Source organism: Artemia franciscana, chromosome 9 (assembly GCF_032884065.1).
Source record: "Artemia franciscana chromosome 9, ASM3288406v1, whole genome shotgun sequence".
Classification (NCBI taxonomy): Eukaryota; Metazoa; Arthropoda; class Branchiopoda; order Anostraca; family Artemiidae; genus Artemia; species Artemia franciscana.
Window position 1 is genome coordinate 1,880,205 of NC_088871.1, and position 25,957 is coordinate 1,906,161.

A 25,957-nucleotide genomic window follows, 5' to 3' on the forward strand; every position below is an offset into this window, starting at 1 on the left:
GAGAGAGAGAGAGAGAGAGAGAGAGATGATTATTAAAATTAAATTATTAAATTAAAATTTATATTTATTATTAAAATTATTAAATTTATTATTTATAATTTAACTTATTAAACTTATTAATAATTAAACTTATTATTAAAATTTATATTTATTTATTTCTGACCCGTCATACAATATACAGAGACAGAGTACATAGAGAGACGAAAAAAGAAATAAAAGAATGAAAAAAGGAGATATAACAACATTTACCAGAACAATTAATAAAGAACATCTGAAAATTACTGAACAACTTTTACATACATATTACTTTAAATATCACTGTATAAGAAGGTGATACCGTGGATGAAAACTGATTTTATGATTGTGTTTTCAATAGTAAATCAACCCAGGAGTTCAAGTGGTCTTCAAAACCCCCATTATGCAGTTGGAAGTTGCACATACTGGAATTTTGATAATCTACAACTTCAACATTTACAGTAGTGCATTCCAATTTTTCAATTAACTCAAAGGAAATGTTGTCAGGCGGATTTTTATCCCAAACCCAGTTCAGACACTTTTCCTTACTATGAACTCCATCAAATGCCCAGTTCCAGTCTCACTCCAATAAAACACCCTGATAAATTCAAATTTAAGAAAAAAAAATCGATAGAATGTGGATTGGATTTTGAACTGATTTTCTGGAAATACTGAACAGTTAAATTGAAAACATGCTTGCTCTTTATGGTGAAACTAAGCTGAACTACAAAAATAAAACATTGAATCTTGTGTCTGGAAGACAGCTCTTTCTGAGAAGCTATCTTGGCCTTATAAATAAAAAAGGAGTAGCTAAGAGTATAAAAAAAGCGTATTTTTTATCCATTTGCATAACTATAAATTTCATTAACTTTGATGATCATGATGATCGATTTAGTCCTCCTTCTCATTGGCGTGACGAACTGTTCGAAATTTTACGATTTATTATGCCATATACCAGAAGAAATTTTACTATTTCAATTGCAAGCTAAATTACAGTTTCTATTCCAGATATCTTGTTACTATTCCAGAAAGTTCAATTACGATTACAATCCCCGAAAGATTAATTTCTTTTTTGCAAAATTAAAATTTTTACTATCCTTTCAGGATAGACTTCTTCCACCTGACCAGAGATGTAGCTATGAATGCGAAAAAGAAGCCACAGGCCCAATTGATAGAAAGAAACTCATAGAACATATTAATAAAGAAGCGATTGAAACACCAGATCGCCCAGAATTTCAGCCCTTTGTCCCAGGAATCATTCGAGGAAAGAAGGTAAGACCCTGTTAGCCCTAATATTTTGTTTCCTTTAGACTTTTCACTGTCTCACTAAACTTTTCCCCTTCTTTCTGAAATGACACGAGACTACTCAGAATTTTAAGCAGGAAGATGATTTTTGTAAGTTAATATATTCTGTCCAAGGTACAAATTTGCAAATATAAAAAAACTTCTAAAATTCCTGTACAGTAATGTACAGGCCTCTTCAACCCCTAGAAGAATGTTCCGTAAAAGTAATTTTGAATTTTAAATATTAATACATATACACTTTCTATTGTTAAACTCAAAATATCCCACCCCTCTGTCCAGCAGGGGCATAATTTACTATGGGGCAGAGGGGAAAATGCAATCCCAGACCTCTTAGTTTCTTCAAAGTCTTATAAAAATTAAGAACAGACTACATAATTCAAGCATCCACAGAAACGGGGTCAGTTTTCTTCAGTACACCTTTGCCTTTATGGTACTATATGGTTCATTTTTAAGTTTTCACTGTCATTTTCACTTGATTTTCACTTGATGGTTTCAACTTTGACCCCCCCCCCCCAGGATTTTGACAAAATTACGCCACTGATGTCTAGGATGAATCAGCCGAAATTAGGACTCTGGCTTTACCAATCATTGATGTGTTTTCTGTCTGAACTATCAACCTGTTTGTAGGAAATTCCTATTTTCATCAATCTTAAAGCATGAAATGCTCACAAATTCTAATTTAATCCGTCCTCTGAGGTTTTCTTGTTTTTAATTAAGTTTAAAGTCTTTCGTTTTCATAATTAGACACCCTACAAAATTAGATTAGACAAAATTCCTAATGAGAGGCCCAATCTGTAGAATAATTCACGAAATTTGGAATTCCTGCAAAAATTTGGCACTAAGACTAAAAATCCAACGAAAGGTTTCCCAACTGTAAAAGTCACGAAATCATTATCAATTACGCAACATATGGAGTAGGAAAATTTAATTTGAACAGTTAATATGTGCAAAACAGAAGAAGAAGAAACAAGTAGATTCAGCTATTCATATTGCTTTTGACTGTATGAAGGGCAGAGGTACCATTTCAGTCTTACCATGGGACATGGCAACATGTCATTGTTACAGCTAAAGGTTGTATTTGACATTTCTAAACTTCTGAAATAATTGCCAATAACCATCTGGTAAACTCTGCATTCAGAGGAATTGGGGCGGTATCTATTCAATCAGACTTCGACTCTTCTCATCTACATTATCCTGCTGACCTTCCATTTGACAACAGCTTAGAAAATGATTTTTGTAAATTTAGAAAATGTCAAGGCCGACTTTTAGTCGTTACAGCGACAATTTATAATTTATTATTATTATATATAAATTTAAATTTTACTCAATTTCCACCCTTCCCGCGTTTTAACTTGTATTTTATGGGGCTCTGGGGGGGGGGGAGACTGTTGGTCCTCCCACAATTAAATATCCGACAAGAAGCGTACTTTTATGCAATTTTTCACATCGTGGGGGGGGGGGCTGGCCTAGGGAAAGTCAAAAATGAGATACCATCGGCTACCGCCCATTGCTCTAATATTGCTTTAATATAGAATATTAAGGGATATTTTCTTTTTTCTTCCCGCTCCTAGAAGAATTTGTATAATATGTAATGGCGACAGTCTATTCCGTCTGGTTTTTGCCAGGACATCTCTTGTCTCGTTTTGTAAATTGACTTGGATTTTTTTCTAGTTTTGGAGTACATTAAAAAGAATGTCTGCTGTTCAGTGTCTTTTTTTTGTAAGCACTTGTCACTGGGAGTTCTTTAATTTTTCATAGTTAAGTGTGATGCTTATCTGGTCTTTTCCTTCAAATTGGCTATCTCCAACCTTTTGTCAGAAACTGGCATAGTCTCTTGGCATCAAACCTGGATAGATTGTTGTCAGTGACATTTTCTTTGTTTGTCAAATCTGTTAACTTGTCAAATCTAGCATCACTAAGATACATTTTTCTTACATTTTTTTTGAATTTCCCAATCTAATTCATTCGAACTGACAGTATCTGTGCAAGGATGATTCTGGCAAACATCCAATTGTACCAATATTTGTTATTGTAGAAGGATAATGAAGGAGATGCTAGTAGTACCTGCTCTGACCCCCCTATATTGCGATTGAGTAATTTCTTCCACACTATATTTATATTCGGTTTGCACACATTAAGAACAGAGATGGTGAGGGTTTCTTACATCTGAGGTCCACTCCCCTATCCCTTGGAAAGTTTAGTGCAAACCATAATGAGACGTATGGGAATCAGATAATTAAGGCAAATTCTACAATTTCACAGTTCAGAAGCAAAATAGATTAGTAGAGTTGAATACAAATCAGCAGTGTATCTTCTCTCTTAAGGGGACTTGACACCTTAAAAGATCACACTGTCCGGTCCATTATAAACTTTTTTAGTTTGTGTGATCTGATCCATTATAGACTTTTAACTTGTGTGGCCAAACTATCCAGAATTGTGGTCTTGATTGTTTTGATCCCATATGGAGCAATATATCAACTCTGAGGCGTATTTTCGGATTTCTTTCCTCTGTTGATCCAACTTGAAGGCAAACATACCTGCTAAAATTGGAACACAATAGTAATAATGGTCTCGCATAACATGATACAATTGAGCTGAGTGGAGCTGTATCTTCTTTTATAAGGAGACTTGATACCTTAAAAGATCACACTGTCTGTTATAGACTGTTATAGACGTAAATAGAATAGTATAGTATAGAATAGTAAATAGTATAGTATAATATAGAATGTAGAATAGAATAGTATATAATAGTATAGAATAGAATAGCATAAGAGTATAGAATAGTAAAGTATAATATAGAAATAGAATTGTATAGAATAGTAAATAGATTTGTAAAGTTGAATATAAATCAGCAGTGTATCTTCTTTCTTAAGGGGACTTGATACCTTAAAAGATCACACTGTCTGTTATAGACTGTTATAGACGTAAATAGAATAGTATAGTATAGAATAGTAAATAGTATAGTATAATATAGAATGTATAGAATAGTATATAATAGTATAGAATAGAATAGCATAAGAGTATAGAATAGTAAAGTATAATATAGAAATAGAATTGTATAGAATAGTAAATAGATTTGTAAAGTTGAATATAAATCAGCAGTGTATCTTCTTTCTTAAGGGGACTTGATACCTTAAAAGATCACACTTTCCGGTCCATTATAAACTTTTTTCGTTTGTGTGACCTGGCCAATTACAAACTTTTTTAGTTTGTGTGGCCAAACTATCTAGAATTAATCGGGTGGTCTTGCCATAACTAGCTTAGATAAGGGATCCGAATAAACAAATGAAAACTAAAATCTGAACCTACTTTCCCGGAAATCCTAAGAAAACCATTTAGCCTCTCTCGTTTTGTGCTGGTAATAGAAATATTCAGATCTAGTGCCACATAAGTCATTAGAAACGCAGTCCTTGAACTTTTTAAAGTTCAGGAAAACGCGGTCCCTAAAAATGTTCTAGCATATATGCTAGGAAAACGCCAAAAATAACCTTAAAGGAAATATAATTTGAGAAATTAGGTAGCTTTGAGAGTTTCCTGAGATGCTACCCCCTTCGATTAAAAACCTTTTTGGTACAGGGGAGGTAAAATTCTATTGCCTTTTCAATCAAATTTCACAGTCAAACCACAAATTCTCAGCAGCTCTTGATGGTGGATATTCCCCTAGGAAAATTCGCTAATATGCACTTTATCTTTGAGGTGGTCACCCGATACTGAGACTAGCAAAATGGCTTTAAGGTAACTAATCCCCCTAATTTTGTCTCGTATTTGTTTTGAAAGATTTAGCCTATTTTGCTTGTAAGAGTGAGTCTTCACTGTATTAGCCTTTCTTGCGAATAACATTGCCTGTGTAAGATAAGCTTCAACTTGGGCCATTTTTTTTCTAAATCAAGATTTACAAATTCTTTAGTTCTTTAATTCTATAGTAGAGAAATTCAATTAATTACTTTTTTTACTAGGCGGCTAGAAAATGAAAACTGAAAAAGTTTACTAATCCTTCTAAAAAATATTTCAGCAAAAATTGACCAAATTGAATATTCACTTAGCTAAGTAGAATTATTCATAAGAAGCCCGGATGGAGGAAAAGGGTAAAAATCAAAATAGCCAAGCTTGGAATGAGCGCAGTTCATTAGAAAAAGAGAAGTGGATGCTTTATGGGAAGGATTTGAGAATGAAGCTATGAAAAAATGGTTTGGAGTAGGGGCGTGTGTAGTTATGTTCGACTCAAGTGGTTTAGTTTTGCGATTAGGTTTTTGGTTCTGGTATAGACTTAATTGAATTTGCTTTTTTTCTAAAGCTTGTTCAGGACTGCTACAAGCTCACCAAGAACTACAGTTTATAAAAAAAAAAAGTCTAGCAAAGTTTAGTTTCTGTTGAAAAAGTCTCTAAAGTCTTTTTTTTTCAAGGGTATATTAGGTTTTTTCAAGCAAAAATATTAGGAAAGGAGAAAAATATCAAGTAGGAAAACAGTAAGTGAAATTTTTTTTTTTAATGGGCGCCGGAAAACTATATATCTAGAGCGTAATTTGTCAAAATTTTGGTTGCTCTGTGCCTTAAATCTGAGGTATGTCTATAAGTTGTAGGCTACTTTGGTGTGTTTGAAATATTCCTGAAATATGGTCTATTTACCTCTTGCTTCTGGCAACAGAGCTGGTGTCTAATAAGACCTTTGTACTCATACCGGGGGCTTTAAGTGACTGGAAATTTCTGAACGCCCTGCTTTAGGAAGGTTATGGTTCCATTCTAACTCTCACCAACGTTTAAGGTAAGCAAGCCTAATGTAAAAATTTTTGCAATTAAAATATAAAAGATAATTTGATTATTTAATTACTTCAACTAAATACTTGGTTTCTAGGGGTCTTTTTGTGCATATTTCTTTCATTCAGTGTTCTTCCGACATAATTAATAAAAAAAAAAACTTCCCGAAAACGAAGTTTTTTAAAGAATAGTAAAGATCATATTAAACTTTCAGAAGAAATAGAAACTTCTATAACCCCAACTCAAAACAACCAGAAATTACTATTAAAGAATAGATGAAACCCAAAGAATGAATGGGTGGGAGGGTATGTTAATCCCGAAGTTTTTTTTTTTATCTGACCGTTGGACTGTTTTAAACGAAATGGCTATCTCAAAAATTTTGATTAAATGGGTTTGGAGGTAAGAGGGTGTGTGAAGGGGGGGAGTCAGATGCACTCTGTTCAGTTTTGACTCTTAAGACGGTAACTAGAACCTCCAATTTCCAATCAAAAGATCCATCTCTCAAGTTTATACGACCACTCCTTGCATAAAAACATTATATGCCGCGTTTTTTAACTTACAACACTTGCCCCGGGGCTCTGAGGAGTTTAGTTAAACCCATGGTTTTTGTTATTTTTATCTTTAAACTGTTTTGCACAAAATGGCTATCTCAAAATTTCGATAAGATGCATCTGGGAAAAAAAGGCTTTGCGTGGAATTCTATTTGCCCTCTGATCACTTTTGACTTGAAACGACCCTAGAAATTCCGATTTACGAAGGAATGAGCTCCCTCGGAAGTTTATACTGCAATCCCTTCTATGAAAACTTTATATACTCTGGGGGCATAGCTAACAACACTTGCCCCCGGTTCTGGGGGGGGGGGTGTTATCCCTGTTTTTTTTTATATAATCTATGGTACGTTTTGAACAAAATGGCGGTATGAAAAGTTCTATCGGACGCATTTGGGGAAAAGGGGCTGGTGGGGTTGCCATCGGATCGCTTTCGATTCTTAAAAAGGGAGGTAGAACTTAGAATTTCTAATCAATAGAGTCCCCTCCGATGTTTATACCACCATCTTTTCCATAAAATGTGATATGCCCAGGGACAAAAGTTACAGTTTTTAGTTCTCCCGATTTCTGGAGGGGGGGGGGGTAATATGATGCCGAAGTTTTTGTTATCTGATCGTTAGATTATTTTAAAGAAAAGGCATATCTCAAACTGATCGGATAGATTTAAGGAAATTAAGGTGTATGGGAAGGGGGTAAATGCCCTCCGATCACTTTTGACTCCTAAAAATGTAACTGCAGCTTTCAATTTCCAATCAAATGAGCTACCTCTGAAGTTTGTACGACCACCCCTTACATAAGAACCTTATATGCCCCCGGGGAATGGCTCAAAACACTTGTTACTGGGCTCTAGGGATTGTGTTGACCCCGGAATTTTCGTTATCTGACGACTATTTTCAATGAACAGACTATTTCAAAATTTTTATCAGGTGGGTCTGGGAAAAAAAGGGTGTGTGGGGAGCTAGTTGACCTCCGATCTCTTTTGACTCTTAAAAAGTGAACTAGAATTTTCAATTTCTAATCAAATGAACCCCCTGAAATTTATACGAGCAGTCCTTCTAGAAGAACCATATATGCCGACTGGGCATAACTTACCACGCCTGCCCCTGAGCCCTCGGGGATTGTGTCGACCCCGGAGTTAAACTATTTTAAAACCTTTTATTGGATGCATTTGGGGAAAAAGGGCGTGCCTTCCGATCACTTTTGACTGCTAAAAAGGCACTATAATTCAGATCGAATGAGTCCCCTCCGAAGTTCATGCGACCATCCCTTCCATATGAAGTACCTCTAGTAAAAAAATGTCGGAGCCTTTTTTACTTTCCCCCTTTTTCAACACTTCCCCCGGGCTCTGGGGTGTTGTATCGACCCCTGAGTTTTTGTTGATCGATCTTTAAACTATTTTGAACAAAATGGCTAACTCAAAATTTTGATCGAATGCATTTAGGGAATAAAGGGTGTTGTTGGAGGGGGGTTAGTGGCCCTCTGATCACTCTTGACTCCCAAATACGGCTCTATAAGTTCCAATTTACGATCAAATGAGCCCCCTCCGAATTTTATGCGACCATCCTCTCCATAATAACCTTATATGCCCCCGAGGCATAATCTCCAACACTTTCCCCAGGTCCTGAGGGGCCGTGTTATCCCCGAAGTTTTGTCATAAGATCTTTTTTCTGTTTCGACAAAATGGCTATATAAAAAATTCGATGGGACGCATTTGCGGAAACAAGGATTGGGGGGAGGAACACTATCCCCCGAACTCTGGGGGTTTGTGTTGACCCTGGATTTTTTGTCATCTAATGTTTAAATTATTTTTAACCAAATTTCTATCTCAAAGTTTTTATCGAATGGGTTTGGGGGAAAAGGGCGGGGGGGGGCTTGTTGCCCTCCGATCACATTTGACTCTTAATAAGGCACTAGAACTTTTGATTTCCAATCGAATGAGCCCCCTCCGAAGTTTATACGAACACCCCTTCCATACGAAGTGCCTCTGGAAAAAAACAATGAATAATAAAACATTGAAGCCGTATGGCCTTTACGCTATAGCGTTGCCTCTGATTATGCTTTTTTATGTTTTTTGTGGGAGGGGGAGTAGGGTTTTTTTTTGTTTGGTACTGCCAGGAAGTGCCAATGGTAGAAACAGAAGGGGTACCGTCTCCTGGAATGGGTGCAGTCAACTTTCATGCGGTTTCTACTTGCATTTCCACGAAAAGAATAAACGGACTTCATTAATTTGCTTTTGAATGGGTCAAAAATTATATCATATTCCGTTTTTCTCCCCATCCAAAAAAAGGAAACCACTGATCCTGTGATCTGAACAATTTAGTACCTTTTTTATTTCTATTATTCATTTGTTTAGATTTTATACGCCCAGTTAAGTTTTATTTGCCCATTAGGTTTCAAAAACGTCATCGTTAGTTTAATTTAATCTTTGATTTATCCATTTGTTAGTTGTTTGTTTTTTCTAACTTACACCACTTGCAGTTTATTTCCTCACTTTTATTGCCCGGATATATTGAAAGATATACGGAGAAATAAACGAACTCAGTTAGATAGCATAATTACGTTTATTTGTAGGAAATAAATGCTTATTGACAAAAACATTAATTTAGGTGTAAATCGATCTCTCTTACTGGAACTCTTTTTCTATTTCTGGTTTCTGTGGGAAATTTTCTATAAAAAATAGCGAGGTAAATATTATTCAATATTCATTCTTTGAGGTTTTAACTGACAAATCAACGTTCAACGAAAAAGTTTCAGAAATTTTGTCAAGAGTCTTCTTATCACGAACTATCAAAAGCGCTAAACAACGTAGCGTTTTCTTGGCGAATATTGAATTGCATTAAACTTGTACGCTACATATATATATATATATATATATATATATATATATATATATATATATATAAAATTGGCGTTAAAATATATTATAGTTTTTGCAATCTTACTGAAACTTCCGCGGTCCTGAAAACTATCGCTCTATAGCTGAAATGGTATATCATTTAAGCTTGCGCAAGTTTTTTTTTTTTTTTTTTTTTTTTTTTTTTTTTTTTTTTTTTTTTTTTTTTTTTTTTTTTTTTTTTTTTTTTTTTTTTTTTTTTTTTTTTTTTTTTTTTTTACAACAATGCCGGGGAATTACTGAATTAGATTATATATGATTGAATGTTAGTTGTTCATAAGCCTTTTCACGGCCGTCCGTTGCAACCAGACGAAACATATAATGTGCCAGGAAAATATAATTTTTATTGCTTCATTTATGGTTGTATTTTGGTGTGTAAAGTTCTATATTTCTTTTCTGGTTGTACAGTCAATGCTCACTCTCAAAGCATTAAGAGCCGCTTCGCGGTAGTTGGTTTTAATTGTGCAAAATATATGATGTTGTATGCAATTACACTGTTGTATTTTTGAACACGAATTTGTGTCTAGACTCTTTTATAGTAAGTAAGTAAGTGTGACGGAACTAGACCCTTAAGGTCCAAACCGGCGGTGCTGATCGAACTTGTGTGGACAAAGAATTCTCAAACCCGCATGTCGACCTAGCCAGGACTAGCCTACATGTGCAACTAGTTAGTTTAGCAATTATTATATAATTTTGTCTAAAGATTTGTGCTCTTAACAAATGGGTGCATCTAGCATTTTGAAGTTTGAGCTGGAGCAGTTCTTTTTAGGATTTAAACGACTGCAAAAGCTACACTGTGTAGCTGAAAAATATACTGCTTTCAAGTAAAGGTACTGAAAAATGCCTTGTCAGTTTGGTCAATTTTTCCTATCTCTTGTGACGTACAGATGCCATTCAGGGTATGGCCACTGAATAAAGAGCCACTAAAGAAGTTCTTATATTTGTATTGAATTCGTAAAAAGTGTGGTGCGTACCCCTTCGTTTTGGGCATGACGATGTAACCTAATCATTTACTTTATTGTTCACCGTTCTTTGGCGACTGTTGGAATACAAATTTATTGTTAATAAAATCTTGTTTTTCGTTTGATATTTGCATTGTTGAGCACCTTTTAATGCTTTTTTTTCACGTTCAGTGGTCTGTTGCTCGAAAACGGTAAGAAAAAAAAAAATTGAAACCCTCTTTTGAGGTCGTGAACGGATAAGAAAAGTTAAATTTACAAACTTCCTAGCGATTCTCTTAAAGAAAATATTCTAGGCTATTAAGTAATAAAAAAGAAACAAAACGAGACTGTCTTAGCTTCAGAAGTAACCTTCCAAGTAATCAGTAATGTTGGGCTCGTGTAAAACCTGAAATTCTCTCCGAGACATGAGATCACAATGCCATGCCTCTTTTAGATTTCTAGGAAGTGATTCTGTAAAAATAAAACTGGGAATTCCAGATTTTCACATTTTTTTGCGTATGCATGTTTTCTTTTTAATTAAGTTGTCAATTTTGATGTGACAACATCTCGCAGAAGATCCCTTACGGGATTTTTTAGACGGTGGCATCAGATCTCAACAAAGCTCAATGTTAAACAAGAGCTAGTATAATAATCCAGCCTGTTGAGATTCCAATCCCAATTCAATCTGTGGAGGAATAGAGAAGGGGGTCCGTAAATTCTTGTTAATAGCTCACAGCCCTAGGATCCTTGTTGAACTTTGTAAGAAGCACGAACTGGTTTCCTAGTTGCATCTTTTGAATTTCTGGTACTAGTCCGACCTCTGCAGAGAAAAGTGGACGGTTTTCTTTCAGGGAATCTACCCAAACAGGTTTTCTTTCAGGGAACTCCTATCATCAGGAAATCTACCCAAGCAGGTTGTTGAATCTCAACCAAAATTAGTTGGAAGTAAGATTTGATGTGCTAGTTCTGTCATTTTGGAGCCAGGGACCAATTTTACCTCGTTGGGAAGAGAAAAAGGGGCCCTGTTACTGTAAATGTTGCTAAATTTACAGCGATTTTCCAAACAAGTGTATAACTGTAAATTCAGCAACATTTCTTTTGCAATTGGTAGAAGGAGAGAATTGGGCCATCTTCATTAAAAATTCAACTTGCATTAAGACAATATTAAGGGAAAAGTTTATGACTCAAGGCATAGAATGAACCCTGTTGACATAGAATTTGAACCCTGTTTCTCAGCCAATGAACTGGGAACTATTTGTGACCCGTGGTTAATTATATTTTTTTTCGATATAAATATGTTTTGTTTCTCTGTTTATGTGATCGACATATCTAGAACTTTTTGTATCTGTTTCACTGTCTAATAAAAGGACTTATCCCTATTTGAACTTTTATTTGTTCCTTACTTTCAGTTAAAAAAACTTCTTTTTTAAATTTAATTTTTCAAAAGGATTTGTTGGCTCTCAACCAGACTCAGTCAGGAATGACTATTAATGTCCTAGCTATAATTTTTTCAGCTTGTCTACCGTAAGAAGGTGTCAGATCCAAATGAAAATTCTTGTCTTCTGCATACATCAGGGGGGATATTGGATCTCCAATAAATTTGATGGGGATTAACACTCACAGGTTTCGATTGTTATTGCGCTTTTAGGAGATAGAATCCCATCCGATAGCTTATATAGTATTTTCTGCTAAAGGCAAAAGGCATAGGAGCTTTTTGGCTCCTACACCCGCATTTTTGTTTTGGTTTTGGTGAAGATGCGTCTCCACATCGCAAACTAATCGTTTATGGACGTTTCATAACTCTGGGAAATTGTCATGGGCCGTGACATTGGTGATCGGTCTGGGCTTAGGTGCCAAAAACCTAGTTTAGTGACTATTGGTTGCAATTCTTTCTACATATATATATATATAGTCAATGTTAGAACCCATATTAACTGTCACACGGTTGTCTTCACCTACCAAAAATCGACCGTCTTGTGAAACCGCTTTTGTTGTTGCATATATGACTTAAGTTTATTTTCAGGGTCCCTATATTTAGGTGTTAATCGAACTTAACGCAGTCGAATGTCTTTTTGTTCACCAGCACTCTATGGTCTTTTGTAATTTTTATTTGTCTTTTACCCTTGCAACTTCAGTCATTAAAGTCCTCCTTTTGTTGACAGTCGATCTAAATAGACCCAATTTCGTCTTCTTTATCCGACTCCGCAAAATAGTATATTTGGCAATGCTCTACATTTCCATTTGAACCTTTATAGGATTTAGTCATCTTTCTTTCTGCGTTTTGAAGACTTGCCAAAATCTAAATGTTTTGCCAAATATAAATTGCTGCGTAATTTGACGTTTATAAATTCAGCGAAAATCTTTAAATGCATATCAAAGTTTAAAACTTTTAGTTAAGAAAAAAATTATAAATAACTACATAAAATGTCAAAATAATAAATAATAACAAAGTACAATAAAGAATAACTAAATAAAATAACAAGGGCTTAGTAGTTCGGTTTTAGCCTACAACTAGAAAACTTCATCAACGGAAAAATAAACTAGGATAAAAAAACAACTGAAACATACAGCAAAACAGTAGAAAAAGCTCTTTAAACACAAAGCTGGAAATAATATGCGGAACCAGCTGAATCGATAAATATGTGCCTGTCCGGTACAAGCAAAACTGTCTTCTAACATGAATTTATGTGAAATGTGAAATAGATTGTTTATATTAAATTACAGCTCTTTTTCAAAAGTCCTTTACGTATCAAAAGTGATCTTCGCCCCTTTATTAGATTTATTTCTGCATTCGAGAACAGCACTTGGCCAGATTTAATTGCTTAGATCTTTTGCTGAACTAATAAATTGTCCTAAATATTTTTTTTTATGACCTGTTTCGCCATTCTGTCAACACTGACCGGAATCCAACCGGTTATCGGTGTCTAGAATAGAACTTCGGGCTAATAAGATGTATTATCCCCTGCACATGGATGTACAAGCATAAAAATTTTCATGCTTTTTATGGCACTTAATATTTACCAAGTGACATATAGCGATAAAAATTTCTGTCGGTCTGTCCTGGTTTAGTAGTTTGGGCACTTTCAGATAAGCTAGGACGATGAAATTGGGCAGGCGTATCAGGGACCAGACCATATTAAATTAGAAACACTCTTTTCCTCTATTCGACAATCTGGGGGTGGGGTGGGGGTGGGGGGACGGTTAATTCGGAAAATTAGAAACAATGAGGTATTTTTAATTTACGAACAGGTAATCGGATCTTAACGAAGTTTGATATTTAGAAGGATATCGTATCTCAGAGCTTTTATTTTAAATCACGACCTGATCCGGTGATATTGGGGGGAATTGGAGGGGGAAACCTGAAATCTTGGAAAACACTTAGAGTGGAGGGATAGGGATGAAACTTGGTGGGAAAATAAGCACAAGTCCTAGATACGTGATTTACATAACCGCAATGGATTCGCTCTCTTTGGGGAGTTGGGGGTAGGGTTAGTTTTGAAAACTAGAAAGAATGAGGTATTTTTAAATTACGAAGGAGTGATCGGACCTTAATGAAATTTCTTATTCAGAAGGACCTCGTAACTCAAATCTCTTATTTTGAATCCCGAGCGAATCCAGTTTCATTGGGGGGAGCTGGAGGGAGGAAACCGGAAATCTTGGAAAACGCTTAGAGTGGAGAGATCATGATGAAACTTGGTGGGAAGAATAAACAAAAGCTCTAGATACATAATGGACATAACTGAACCGGATCCGCTCTCTTTGGGGGAGTTTGGACGGGGGACCTAATTCCGTAATTCGGAAAAATTAGAAAAATGAGGTTTTTTTTTAACTTACGAACTGGTGATTGGATCCTAATGAAATTTGATGTTTAGAAGGAACTCGTGTCTCAGAGCTCTTATTTTAAATCCTGACCGGATCCTGTGACATTGGGGGGAGTGGGAGGAGGAAACCGGAAATCTTGGAAAACTTTTGGAGTGGAGAGATCGTGATGGTACTTAGTGGGAAGAATAAGCTCAAGTCCTAGATACGTAATTGACATACCCAGACTGTATTGGCTCTCGTTGGGGGAGTGGGGGGGGGGGTAATTCGGAAAAATTGGGAAAAAATGAGGTATTTGTAACTTACGAACGGGTGATCAGATCTTAATGAAATTTGATGTTTAGAAGGATCTTGTGCTTCAGAGCTCTTATTCTATATCCCGACCAAATCCGGTGACATTGGGAGGAGGTGGGGGAGGAAACCAGAAATCTTGGAAAACGTGAAAATCGAGGCATCTTTATCTTACGAATGTGTGATCGGATCTTAATGAAACTTGATAGGCCTATATAGAAAGATCTTATGTTTCAGATTCTCCATTTTTAATTCGAATCGGATCCGGGGACATAGGGGGCTGGAGGGGGAAAACAGAAATCTTGAAAACCGGAAATCTTGGAAAACGCTTAGAGTGGAGAGATCGGGATGAAACTAGATGGGAAGAATAAGTCACAAGTGGCATATGAGCTCTTAGCTCTTGTTCTTTTAAACAAGGCGTTCTCAAATGATCTTTTATGATACCCTCTAAATGGAACTAATTGAAGCATAACGGGTCCATAACCGTAAAACTTATCCTGATCTCCACTTTTCTATAGTGAAACGATTATAGTTTTTCTATTGCTCAATAAGGAACCTTCCCATAAACAATCCTTTACAAAAAATCGAGAGTTTACTCTGTGCTTTTATTAAATTTGCAGATTACTCGAAATGTTTCTAGTGTTTGATATTTATTTCTAATTTATGGTTTGAAACTTCTCCAAATCAGTGGGATAATTAGATAGTCGTTTCTGGGTTAATCTTCTAGTATCTTTCCTTTCTCATCTAGGAAAATTCGTAAATTGTGGCCTAAAATGAATTTTTGGCTTATCAGATACCACCCCATTTTTGTTTAAGACGGAAAATTTGTTCCTTATTTCTGAAAAAAAAATAATAATTCGCAAGACATGCGAAAAGTAAACTCTGTAAACTGGTTCAATCTGTTTTAGGAGTTATAACTCCCATAATCAGTTGAAAAACTTTCTGTATTAAAATTCCTTTTCTATATTTTCGGTGCATGAAAAACTTCCTTGTACTTCCTTGTACAAACCACTTGTACAACAAATGGTTTTTAATAAAAATCGTTGCTTAATGCTATGTATGTATCTATGTATATATTTATTTCCCATCAAAAGAGACAGATGGAGTATAAGATAAAAAGCGAAAAACACACTACAAAAGAATACACAAACACAAGAAAAATAAAGAACAAATGAATATGTATCTACAAAAAAACAAAATTATTGCCTCAAAAAGTTTTGTTGCTTTTTGTTGCTTGCAAAAAGCACTTAGATATAGCAGTTTCCTTTCAAATAAGTTCTTAAACATCTTTCTATAATGTTTCAGCACCCCAGTAGCGGTGACCGAAAATAAACAAAGAAGAAGGACAATAAAAAAGAGAACACCTCACTGCTTCCCACGTGAAAAAATGGTTTTCCTTGTTGCTCAAGATAGGGACTGTGGTTCTCCCAATTCTAGTTTTGGGCTATGGTGATTCCAATGGTGCAGTTTGCATGTCGATAAGATACCATTTTTGTGGGATTTCAGGCTATTTTTCGAAATTTACTAAAATTTATCTTCGTAACGAACTACTAGCGTTATAATTGAGCCAAAATAGTTACCATTCCTGAATCAGGTTCAAATGGTGATTTTTCGTCATTTGAAACTTTTTTTTCAAAATGTATTTTTAAATTTTCTGTAGCTAGGGTTCCTTCGTTGCTAACTCCCCCCTAAGGGGGGGGGGGGCAACCATAATCCCAAACTGTTTATTGATCTAAAATAAACTGATTGACATCAGTGGATAACCTAATAAGCATGTTGTAAGGATAGAACCAACCAACATAAACGGCCGAATAGGTTTCCCTGATGGTTGTTGAAAGGTTTTATAAATAATAATTTGTTAATAAACCCATCTTATTTATGAGGCCAATCGGGATTATTCCTAAACTAATTTATAAAAAAACTATGCTTATTAGTGGTGAAACGAATCGATAGTGGAGTATGGCTATATGATTGTAGGAATGTTTACTTTTTGCTTAATTTACTCATTTTATCTAGGAAGTCTAATTAATTTTATCTAATTTAAAAATCACTGTGCTTCTCAGCGGTAAAATGAATAGGTAGAGTAGTACCCCCATATCACGGCAGTAATTGTTTTTCTTATTTCTTTATCATGTCAGATACTACCCCTACCTAGTGTTGTAACTGGTAAAATTGGTCACGGTAAACTTGAGTATTTTACGTAATGTAACCGTGATTTTATGGACCCCTGTAAAATTGTTATTTTACCTATTTTACGTATTTACTGGCATATTTTACGATGCCTTGCAATTTTCAGAGCACAGAAGCGAGAAGAAACTGGTAGAAAAAAGATCAAATATGATTTTGTTTTGTGTATAGCTGTGTTGCTGTGTTCTCCGGTTAAAAAGGCGGTCTGCCTGACTTAGGTCTCTTGTTATCAGAACGATAAAGAGTATTATAGTACAGATAATTATAATCTTAAAATGGTGAAATATTAACTGAAATAAAATTCCATTAGTTCTGTGAACTGTTAAAGACAGAAAGTGCTACAAGCCCAATTGATATATGCCAAAAAAAATTATTTAGCCAAGGAAATGAGAGTAATGTTCGCCAGCGGACAAAAAATAAGCGAAAATGATTGAGGCAGATATTTTGGCAGAGACTTCAGCCCAGCCGTCTTCAGGGCTTAAAAAAAGAAGAAAAACTAATATTTTGAATTAACTCAAACTGAGCAGAAGAAAGACTGAATCAAACAAACCAGAAAATCAAGGCAGAATAAATTAAAGACTTCGGCACTAAATTTGCCAAATAGATTGGGCAAGAATTCTCTACTTAGTGATTGACTTAGCTTGTCTACTGGCCTAATTTTCATTAAAAGTATTGTCAGGTGATCCTAATTTAAACATAAGAAAAATGTTATTTTAATCTTTTAATTTTAAATTATTGCAGGTTGGGTTTATAGAAATATCTCCAGTATCTATATTCAAAGCAAGGTCTCTGTTTATGGATTTTTTTTTCATTTCTATTGCCTTCCTAAAAGAATGTGGGAAGCAATTTGCTTCAAATATTAAAGTTACCTCGTCAAAAAAGAACTACTTGGTCTGGATTTTCAACAATATGGAGGGCCAAAGCAGATACAATAACCTAATTTTTATTTTAAATTCAACATATCAGAGAAATCTTGTATTCATGCCGTCTTTTCACCGGTAGCCTGCGTTTACCCCCCCTCTAGAAAATACCCTCCACGGAATATCCCTCCCTGCGGAAAATTCCACCCTATTTTACCCTTTGTTAGAAGGAAAATTCAAATTTCTACTCTCCTGTCTTAAGTCTGGGACAATTGTATTGTATTACCTATAGTAAAGACCCTTAAGGGTTCGATATATTAACATTTGTTCTTATTTTTTTCCCAGAGGAACTTCATGTGGAAGGGGTTGTCGAATAAGCATTGGAGGGGCTCAGTCAATCGGAAATCGAAAGTTCCAGTGCCCTTTTCTAAGATTTGACCTGTTTTTTAACGAATTGCTACCAAATGAGTTGTTGCCGACTACAGTGACAAAATAAATTCTTATTCTTGTTTAACGATCCTTATGCTTAAGCTGTTGTTTTGAAAGAATCTTCAGATAAATACAGGGTTATCTCTAAGGGAGAAACGACGGGAGTTTGAAGGTGAAAATTGGTATATAATACTCAGGATCGTATCCTAGACTTTCGTCTGGGGGTGTGAGGGGGTATTGGAACAGGCACGGACACCTGAATCAGAATCAGAGAGTCTGAATCAGAAGTCTGAAGGAGATGAGCTAGATTTGAAAGTAAATCCTATTGAATACAGTCTTAATGACTGTGAGTGACTGTATGTTCTGCTCGTACGATCCAGTTAGTAGTTAATCAAAGTAATACAAACTTCTTTTTCAATTGTATTTGGTACTTCCATAAATGAACGAAAAATAACATGTATATGATATTTGACTGAATGAGGCTATTTAAGTATACAACGCTGTTAGTGCCACATTTCTTAGGTTTAAATGTAAAAAAAAATATATAGCGATCGCAAATTCTGTCGGTCTGTCTGTCTGTCGGTCGATCCCGGTTCTGCTAGTTTAGGCACTTTAAGATAAGCTAGGACGATGAAATTTGGCAGGCGTATCAGGGACCAGACCAAATTAAATTAGAAACAATCGTTTCCCCGATTCGACCATCTGGGGGGGGGGAGTGGGGGGCGGTTAATTTGGAAAAATTAGAAAAAATCAGGTATTTTTAACTTACGAACAGGTGATCGGATCTTAATGAAATTTGATAATTAGAAGGATGTTGTGTCCCAGAGCTATTATTTTAAATCCCGACCGGATCTGCTGACATTGGGGGGAGTTTGAGGGGAAAACCTAAAATCTTGGAAAACGCTTACAGTGGAGGGATCGGGATGAAACTTGGTGGAAAAACTAAGCAAAAATCCTAGTCCATACTTTTTACAAGTCCATACGTAATTGACATAACCGGAATGTTTTTGCTTTCTTTGGAGGAGTTGGGGGGGGGGGGTTAGTTCTAAAAAATTAGAGAAAATGAGATATTTTTAACTTACGAAGGAGTAATTGGATCTTAATGAAATTTCATGTTTAGAAGGATCTCGTAACTCAGATCTCTTATTTTAAATCCTGACCGGATCCAGTGTCATTGGGGGAGCAGGGGGACCGGAAATCTTGGAAAAGGCCTAGAGTGGAAAGATCAGGATGAAACTGGGTGGGAAGAATAGGCACAAATCCAAGATACGTGACTGACATAACCGGACCGAATACTACTCTCTTTGAGAGATTTGGGGGGGGGGGGGTAAATCAGAAGAATTAGAAAAAATGAGGCATTTTTAGCTTACGAACGGGTAATCAGATCTTAATGAAATTTGATATTTAGAAGGATCTTGTGCTTCAGAGCTCTTACCTTTAAATCCCGACCAGATCTGGTAACATTTGGTGAAGTTTGAGGGGGATACCGGAATTCTTGGAAAACGTGAAAATTGAGGTATCTTTATCTTATGAATGGGTGACCAGATCTGAATGAAACTTGATATATAGAAAGATCTTATGTCTCATATTCTCAATTTTTAGTTCAAATCGGATCCGGGGACATAGGGGTTTGCAAGGGGAAACAGAAATCGGGGAAACCGGAAATCTTGGAAAACGCTCAGAGTTGAGAGATCGGGATAAAACTTGATGGGAAGAATAAGCACAAGTTCTAGATACGTGATTGACACAATTGGAACGGAGTCGCTCTCTTTGGGGGAGTTAGGGGGGAGTCCAGTGCTTTGGCGAGTTTGGTGCTTCTGGATGTGCTAGGACGATGAAAATTGGTAGGCTTGTCAGGGACCTGTACAAATTGACTTGATAAAGTTGATTTCCCCGATTCGACCATCTGGCGGGCTGAAAGGAGTGCAAAAATTAGAAAAAATGAAGTATTTTTAACCTATAACATTTTAGTTGGTGATCGGATCTTAATGAATTTTGATATTTAGAAGGACCTTATGTCTCAGAGATCTTATTTGAAATCCCAACTGGGATTAAGCCTCTGATTTTCCTTTTAAATCAATCTATTGATTCTTAGAATTTTGCAAGAGCTCACGCCATATGAGCTTTTGGCTCTTGGCTCTTCCGACCTCGTCACAAGTGCCATGTGAGCTCGTAGCTCTTGTTTTACAAAATAAATACCCGAAATCAGGCACTGTTTAATTTCTAAGGTATTACTCTAGGCACAGGATTACCAAAGGGATAAACTAGACTGTTAATTAAATTGATGAAATTGTAGATGAATGGGCGTTACCTTTTTTAAGCCCTGGAAAACCAGAAAAATTAACGAATTTCATGAAAAGCTGTGATGCTTAAGAAGAAATGCTCATCTGATCTGAGTTAGGGAGGAGTCCAGTGCTTTGGCGAGTTTGGTGCTTCTGGATGTGCTAGGACGATGAAAATTGGTAGGCTTGTCAGGGACCTGTACAAATTGACTTGATAAAGTTGATTTCCCCGATTCGACCATGTGGGGGGCTGAAAGGAGTGCAAAAATTAGAAAAAATGAAGTATTTTTAACCTATAATATTTTAGTTGGTGATCGGACCTTAATGAATTTTGATATTTTACTCATTATTTCCAATTTTACCTACCAAGTTTTTAATTTACGGTAATTGTACAACACTACCCCCATCCCATCCCATTATAACTCTGTGTCTTTTTTCCTGTACCTTTTTTCCTGTTTCTCTCTTTCTGTATCGAAATAGGAAACGTCATCATTTTCTTTCACTTGTTTTCCGGCAAGTTCCATCCCAAATTTCTCGTCTTTTACCTTTTTGTGCAAGAAAGTGTGTTTGGCAATGTTGCATATTCTGATTTCAAATTTACATGAGTCAATCATTTATCTTTCGTTCCGACATCTGGAGTCACATTGAATATTTCGCTTTCTCGATGGCAACGCTAAAAGCTTTTTTGAAAATTAAATAAAAAAACAAGTTTTTTAAATGAAAGTAAGGAGCGACATTAAAACTTAAAACGAACAGAAATTACTCCGTATATGAAAGGGGCTTTTCCTTCTCAACGCCCCGCTCTTTCCGCTAAAGTTTGACTCTTTCTCTTAACTCTACATTTTAAAACAGTAAAAAAAAACTTTAGCGTAAAGAGTGGGGCGTTGAGAAGGAAAAGCCCCTTTCATATACGGAGTAATTTCTGTTCGTTTTAAGTTTTAATGTCGCTCCTTACTTTCAGTTAAAAAAACTTGTTTTTTTATTTAATTTCTGAACGTTTTTGAATCAATGCATGTTTTGATTTTGGCTCTCCGCAGAGGAATAATTAAAACGAAATTTGTATATTTATTTGTTTTGGATAAATGGCTTTCTCATAATTTTGATCGAATGATTTTGAGAAAAAAAGAGCGGAGGGGGAAGCCTAGTTGCCCTCCGATTTTCGGTTAATTAAAAAGGCAACTAGAACTTTTAATTTTTTACGAATCTTTTTATAAGTAAAAGATATACGTAACTTATAAATTAGCTTACGTAAAGAATTTTTGTATTCTTATGTTTTTATTACATATATGAGGGGGTTCACCCCCCCTCGTCAGTACCTCGCTCTTTACACTAAAGCTTAAATTTTGTCCCTATTCATTAAGAATGACCCCTGAATCACAAAAGCCGCAGAATAAATAGTTGACAATACTAAAGATACTTTAGCGTAAAGAGCGAGGTATTAGGAGAAGGTGAGCGCCTCATATGGGTAATAATTTCTGTTCGTTTTAAGTTTCAATGCTGCTGCTTACTTCCAGATAAAAAAAAAACTTTTTCATTTTTTTTTTAAGTAATGCTAGTAAATCCTGCGCTCCCTTCATGGAAAATTTCTTCCCCCATGACAAATTCCTCGATGGAAAGCTCCCCCAGCATATCCCCCTCTTCTCAACCCCTGCCTCCAACCAAAAAATCCTCCTGGAAACGCCTGTACACTTTCCAATAACCATTACTATATGTAAGCACTGGTCAAAGTTTTGAACTTGTAACCCCTCCCACGGGGACTGTGGGGGAGTAGGTCGTCCCCAAAGACATAGTTATAAGGTTTTTCGACTAAGCTGAATAAAATGGCTATCTCAGAATTTTGATCCGTTGACTTTGGGAAAATAATTAGCGTGGGAGGGGGCCTAGGTGCCCTCCAATTTTTTTGGTCACTTAAACAGGGCACTAGAACTTTTCATTTTTGATAGAATGAGCCCTCTCGCAACAGTCTAGGACAACTGGGTCGATACGATCACCCCTGGGAAAAAAACAAATAAACACGCATCCGTGATCTGCCTTCTGGCAAAAAATATAAAATTCCACATTTTTGTAGATAGGAGCTTGAAACTTCTACAGTAGGGTTCTCTGATACGCTGAATTTGATGGTGTGATTAAACACCATTAAAACATACATTAAAATTGTATGACTTTTAGGGGGCGTTTCCCCCTATTTTCTAAAATGAGGCAAATTTTCTAAAATGAGGCAAATTTTCTCAGGCTCGTAACTTTTGATGGGTAAGACTAAACTTGATCAAACTTATATATTTAAAGTCAGCATTAAAATGCGATTCTTTTGATGTAGCTATTGGTACCAAAAATTCCATTTTTTAGACTTTTGGTTACTATTGAGCCGGGTCGCTCCTTACTGCAGTTTGTTACCACGAACTGTTTGAAAAGAAAATAATTCGGTATTTCGGGGCTATTGACATTATTACTCCTTTGCGGAAGTTAATCTCAAAATTGGAAAAGGATTAAATTTTTTCTCTGGGCCCCTTCCACCTCTTAGTTCGTTTATTTTCCCGTTAGTTTTCACCTGTTTTCGCTTTATAGTTGTGTTATCTCTTAGCAGTTCTTTGGTCAGTTGAGTTATGGTTGTGGTATATATGTTTTATCGCTCGTATAGTTGTGTTATTTTCAAATTGTACTCCATAATAGAGAGGCTCCGAACACCCAGCATTGTATATTAAGCTCTGAATTTGACGTTTTTTTCTAACGTGACCAGATTCGTCCTGCGCCCTGCGCCCTTTTTCATTGAATTTTTCTTCCCCCATGACATATTTCTCCAAGGAAAGATCCTCCCACATAGCCACCTCCCCTCAAACCTACCCCCAAAACTAAAAAAATCCCCCTGAAAACGTCTGTACACTTCCCAATAACCATTATTATATGTAAACACTGGTCGAAGTTTGTAACTTGCAGCCCCTCCCCCAGGGACTGTGGGGGAGTAAGTCATCCCCAAAGACATAGTTATTATGGTTTTCGACTATGCTGAACAAAATGGCTATCTAAAAATTTTTATCCGTTGACTTTTAGAAAAAAATGAGCGTGGGAGGGGGCCTAGATGCCCTCCAATTTTTTTGGTCACTTAAAAAGGACACTAGAACTTTTCATTTCCGTTAGAATGAGCCCTCTTGCGACATTCTAGGACCACTTGGTCGATACGATGACCCCTGGGGAAAAAAAAAAACAAATAAACACGCACCCGTGATTTGTCTTCTGGCAAAAAATACAAAATTCCACATTTTTGTAGATAGGAGCTTGAAACTTGTACAGTAGGGTTCTCTGGTACGCTGAATCTGATGGTGTCATTTTTGTTAAGATCCTACGATTTTTAGGGGGTGTTTCCCCCTATTTTCCTAAATAAGGCAAATTTTCTCAGGCTCGTAACTTTTGATGGGTAAGACTAAACTTGATGAAACTTATATATTTAAAATCAGCATTAAAATGCGATTCTTTTGGTGTAGCTATTGATATCAAAATTCAATTTTTTAGAGTTTTGGTTACTATTGAGCCGGATCGCTCCTTACTATACAGTTCGTTACCACGAACTGTTTGATTTACCGTTTTATTTTCACTTACATAGGGTAATGGATCTGCCAATGTTGCATATTTCGAATCCAATTATTTATCTTTCGGTAAATTTGGTTTTTTGGAGTAAATTTAGAGGCATCATTATAAGAGTTCCTTTAAGGGATCAAAGTAAGGCCCCGTTAACATATGCGATTAGCTAGAGATCAGTTTCCAGTCATCGTCACCACGGAACAATTAAGGCTACTTATAAAAGAGAAAACAAATTGTGATTGGCCGAAAATGATCATAGCTAGACATTGATTTCTAGATAAGCATTCACATGAATTGAAATTAAAATTTGTGTAGGAAATAATTAGTGTTTTTAAAAGAGCATACAAAGACCCATACAGTACTGTGTTCACCTTCTACCTTGCTAAGTAATGGAAATATCTGCAAATTTACCTATCTTTCTTTCTGCCTTTTTCCAGCAAAAGTTGGAATAAAAATCTTCTGTTAGTTCTTCTTTTATCTGCAAGTAAATCCCATTCCAAACTTGCGCAAAACAGAGCATTTGACAATGTTGTATTTTTTTTTAGTATTTATGTGATCCAGCTATTTGTGTTTCGGAAAGCCACTCTTGGATCAAATGGGACATTAAAAAAAAGATACAATTTGGGATCAGCGGATTTTCGCTAACTCTAGAAAGTTCATGTCTATTGTTAACGATACTTTCAGGAGCAGACAAAGAGCTTAAACTAGGCACCAGGAAGCCATTTTCAAGTTCATAGATTAATTTTAAGAACACGATCAAGCTCCTTCATCACTTTCAAGGGTTGAAGGAATTGGCATGGAGACAATTTTCTTCACCTTTTGTGCCTAGTCTGCCTCGCTTTGGTAAATCTTTTCCTACAGTTCGACCGGAATTCTGGACCGTTTTTTTTTTTTTTTTTTTTTTTTTTTTTTTTTTTTTTTTTTTTTTTTTTTTTTTTTTTTTTTTACTTGGTTTCTCAAATTTAGAATATATTAACGTTCAAGGCTTGCACGTAGAAAATGAATGCATGTAAGAGCTAAAGAGCGGCTCCCAAAACCCTAATTTGGGCTCTAGATCTGTTCTTGAAAGTTTAATAAACGTACCCTAGTGGATTTCTCGAGTTTGCGTATAGCCATAGCCAGTAAAAGCATTTAAAGAATATTTTGTTTTTGTTCCATAATTTCTGCAAAAGTATGCTTGGAATGTTGTATATTTTTATTTGAGCATTTAAATGATCCAATCATTTATCTTCCTTTCCTTCGCTTCTATAGCCAGTGTTAGAATAGAAATCTGTCATTATCGTCCTCTTCTTGTTTTCCAGTGGATTCCACCTCAAGTGCCAAAAGCAAAAGTGCGCGATGACGACATTGGAACATATGAGCTGGGTGATGAATATGAGAAAGCACTCAATCACGCCTCCGAAGAGGAGCTCGTTGATCTTGCTGGTAAGATTTGTGGTTGATTGTGGACTATAAACAAGAGTAGCGCATAATGAGTCTTTTATTAATGTTTGCTTGTTGTCTGTTTTTTTTCAGCTTCCAATTTTTCCAAGCATTGTGGATCTTAGCCTAAGAGGCCCAAAGTCTAAAAATATCTAAATAGCGTAGGTAAACTTCAGTGAGACGTAATAGGGAACTTGAAAGTCTATTCTAATGACGTATAGATGCTACAAAAAAATGTTTTAGGGTCAAATTCACCTTGGTTGGTGGGGAAAGGGTCCAGTTGAAGATCCAGAGCCGTTTGCTTTTATGTGCAAGCTTTTGTCTTTTTTTTATTTATTTATTGTCTATTTTCTTTTTTTTTATTTATTTTTGTCTATTTATTTTGCTTTTTATGTCTATTGGGTGCTTATTGATCTTGTTACCATGGGTGCCCACAAGCTGAATTTTAGGGAGGGAGGCTTACCTGGTTCAATCGGCACTTCCATTGCTGTATAATAGAATTTTCAAAACAAAAATATAAAACTATTAGGCATCGTCAATCAGCCAGAGGAGGCTAGCCCCCTCCCCTCATGGGCGCCCGTGCTTGTTGCTAAGTAGCGCATAAGTACCTAAGACCCATTGTTAGCTCAAATCA

The 25,957-nt window shown here is 35.9% G+C and overlaps 1 protein-coding gene across 14 annotated transcripts in view; it reads left to right on the forward strand.

The window, feature by feature from the left end:
- LOC136030873 (tropomodulin-1-like) overlaps positions 1-25,957 on the forward strand; it is a 109,328-nt gene that overhangs the window by 20,183 nt on the left and 63,188 nt on the right. For 13 of the 14 annotated variants that reach the window (XR_010618374.1, XR_010618372.1, XR_010618369.1 and 10 more), the window contains exons 1-2: positions 883-1,287; positions 25,203-25,326. Coding sequence is in view for 7 of the 14 variants with exons in the window: in XM_065709945.1 (XP_065566017.1) it covers positions 889-1,287; positions 25,203-25,326 (523 nt within the window). In the remaining 7 variants the exon portion in view is untranslated. Of the gene's footprint in view, positions 1-882; positions 1,288-25,202; positions 25,327-25,957 lie in introns of those variants that run through there. The other variant, XM_065709947.1, reaches the window with a different exon arrangement.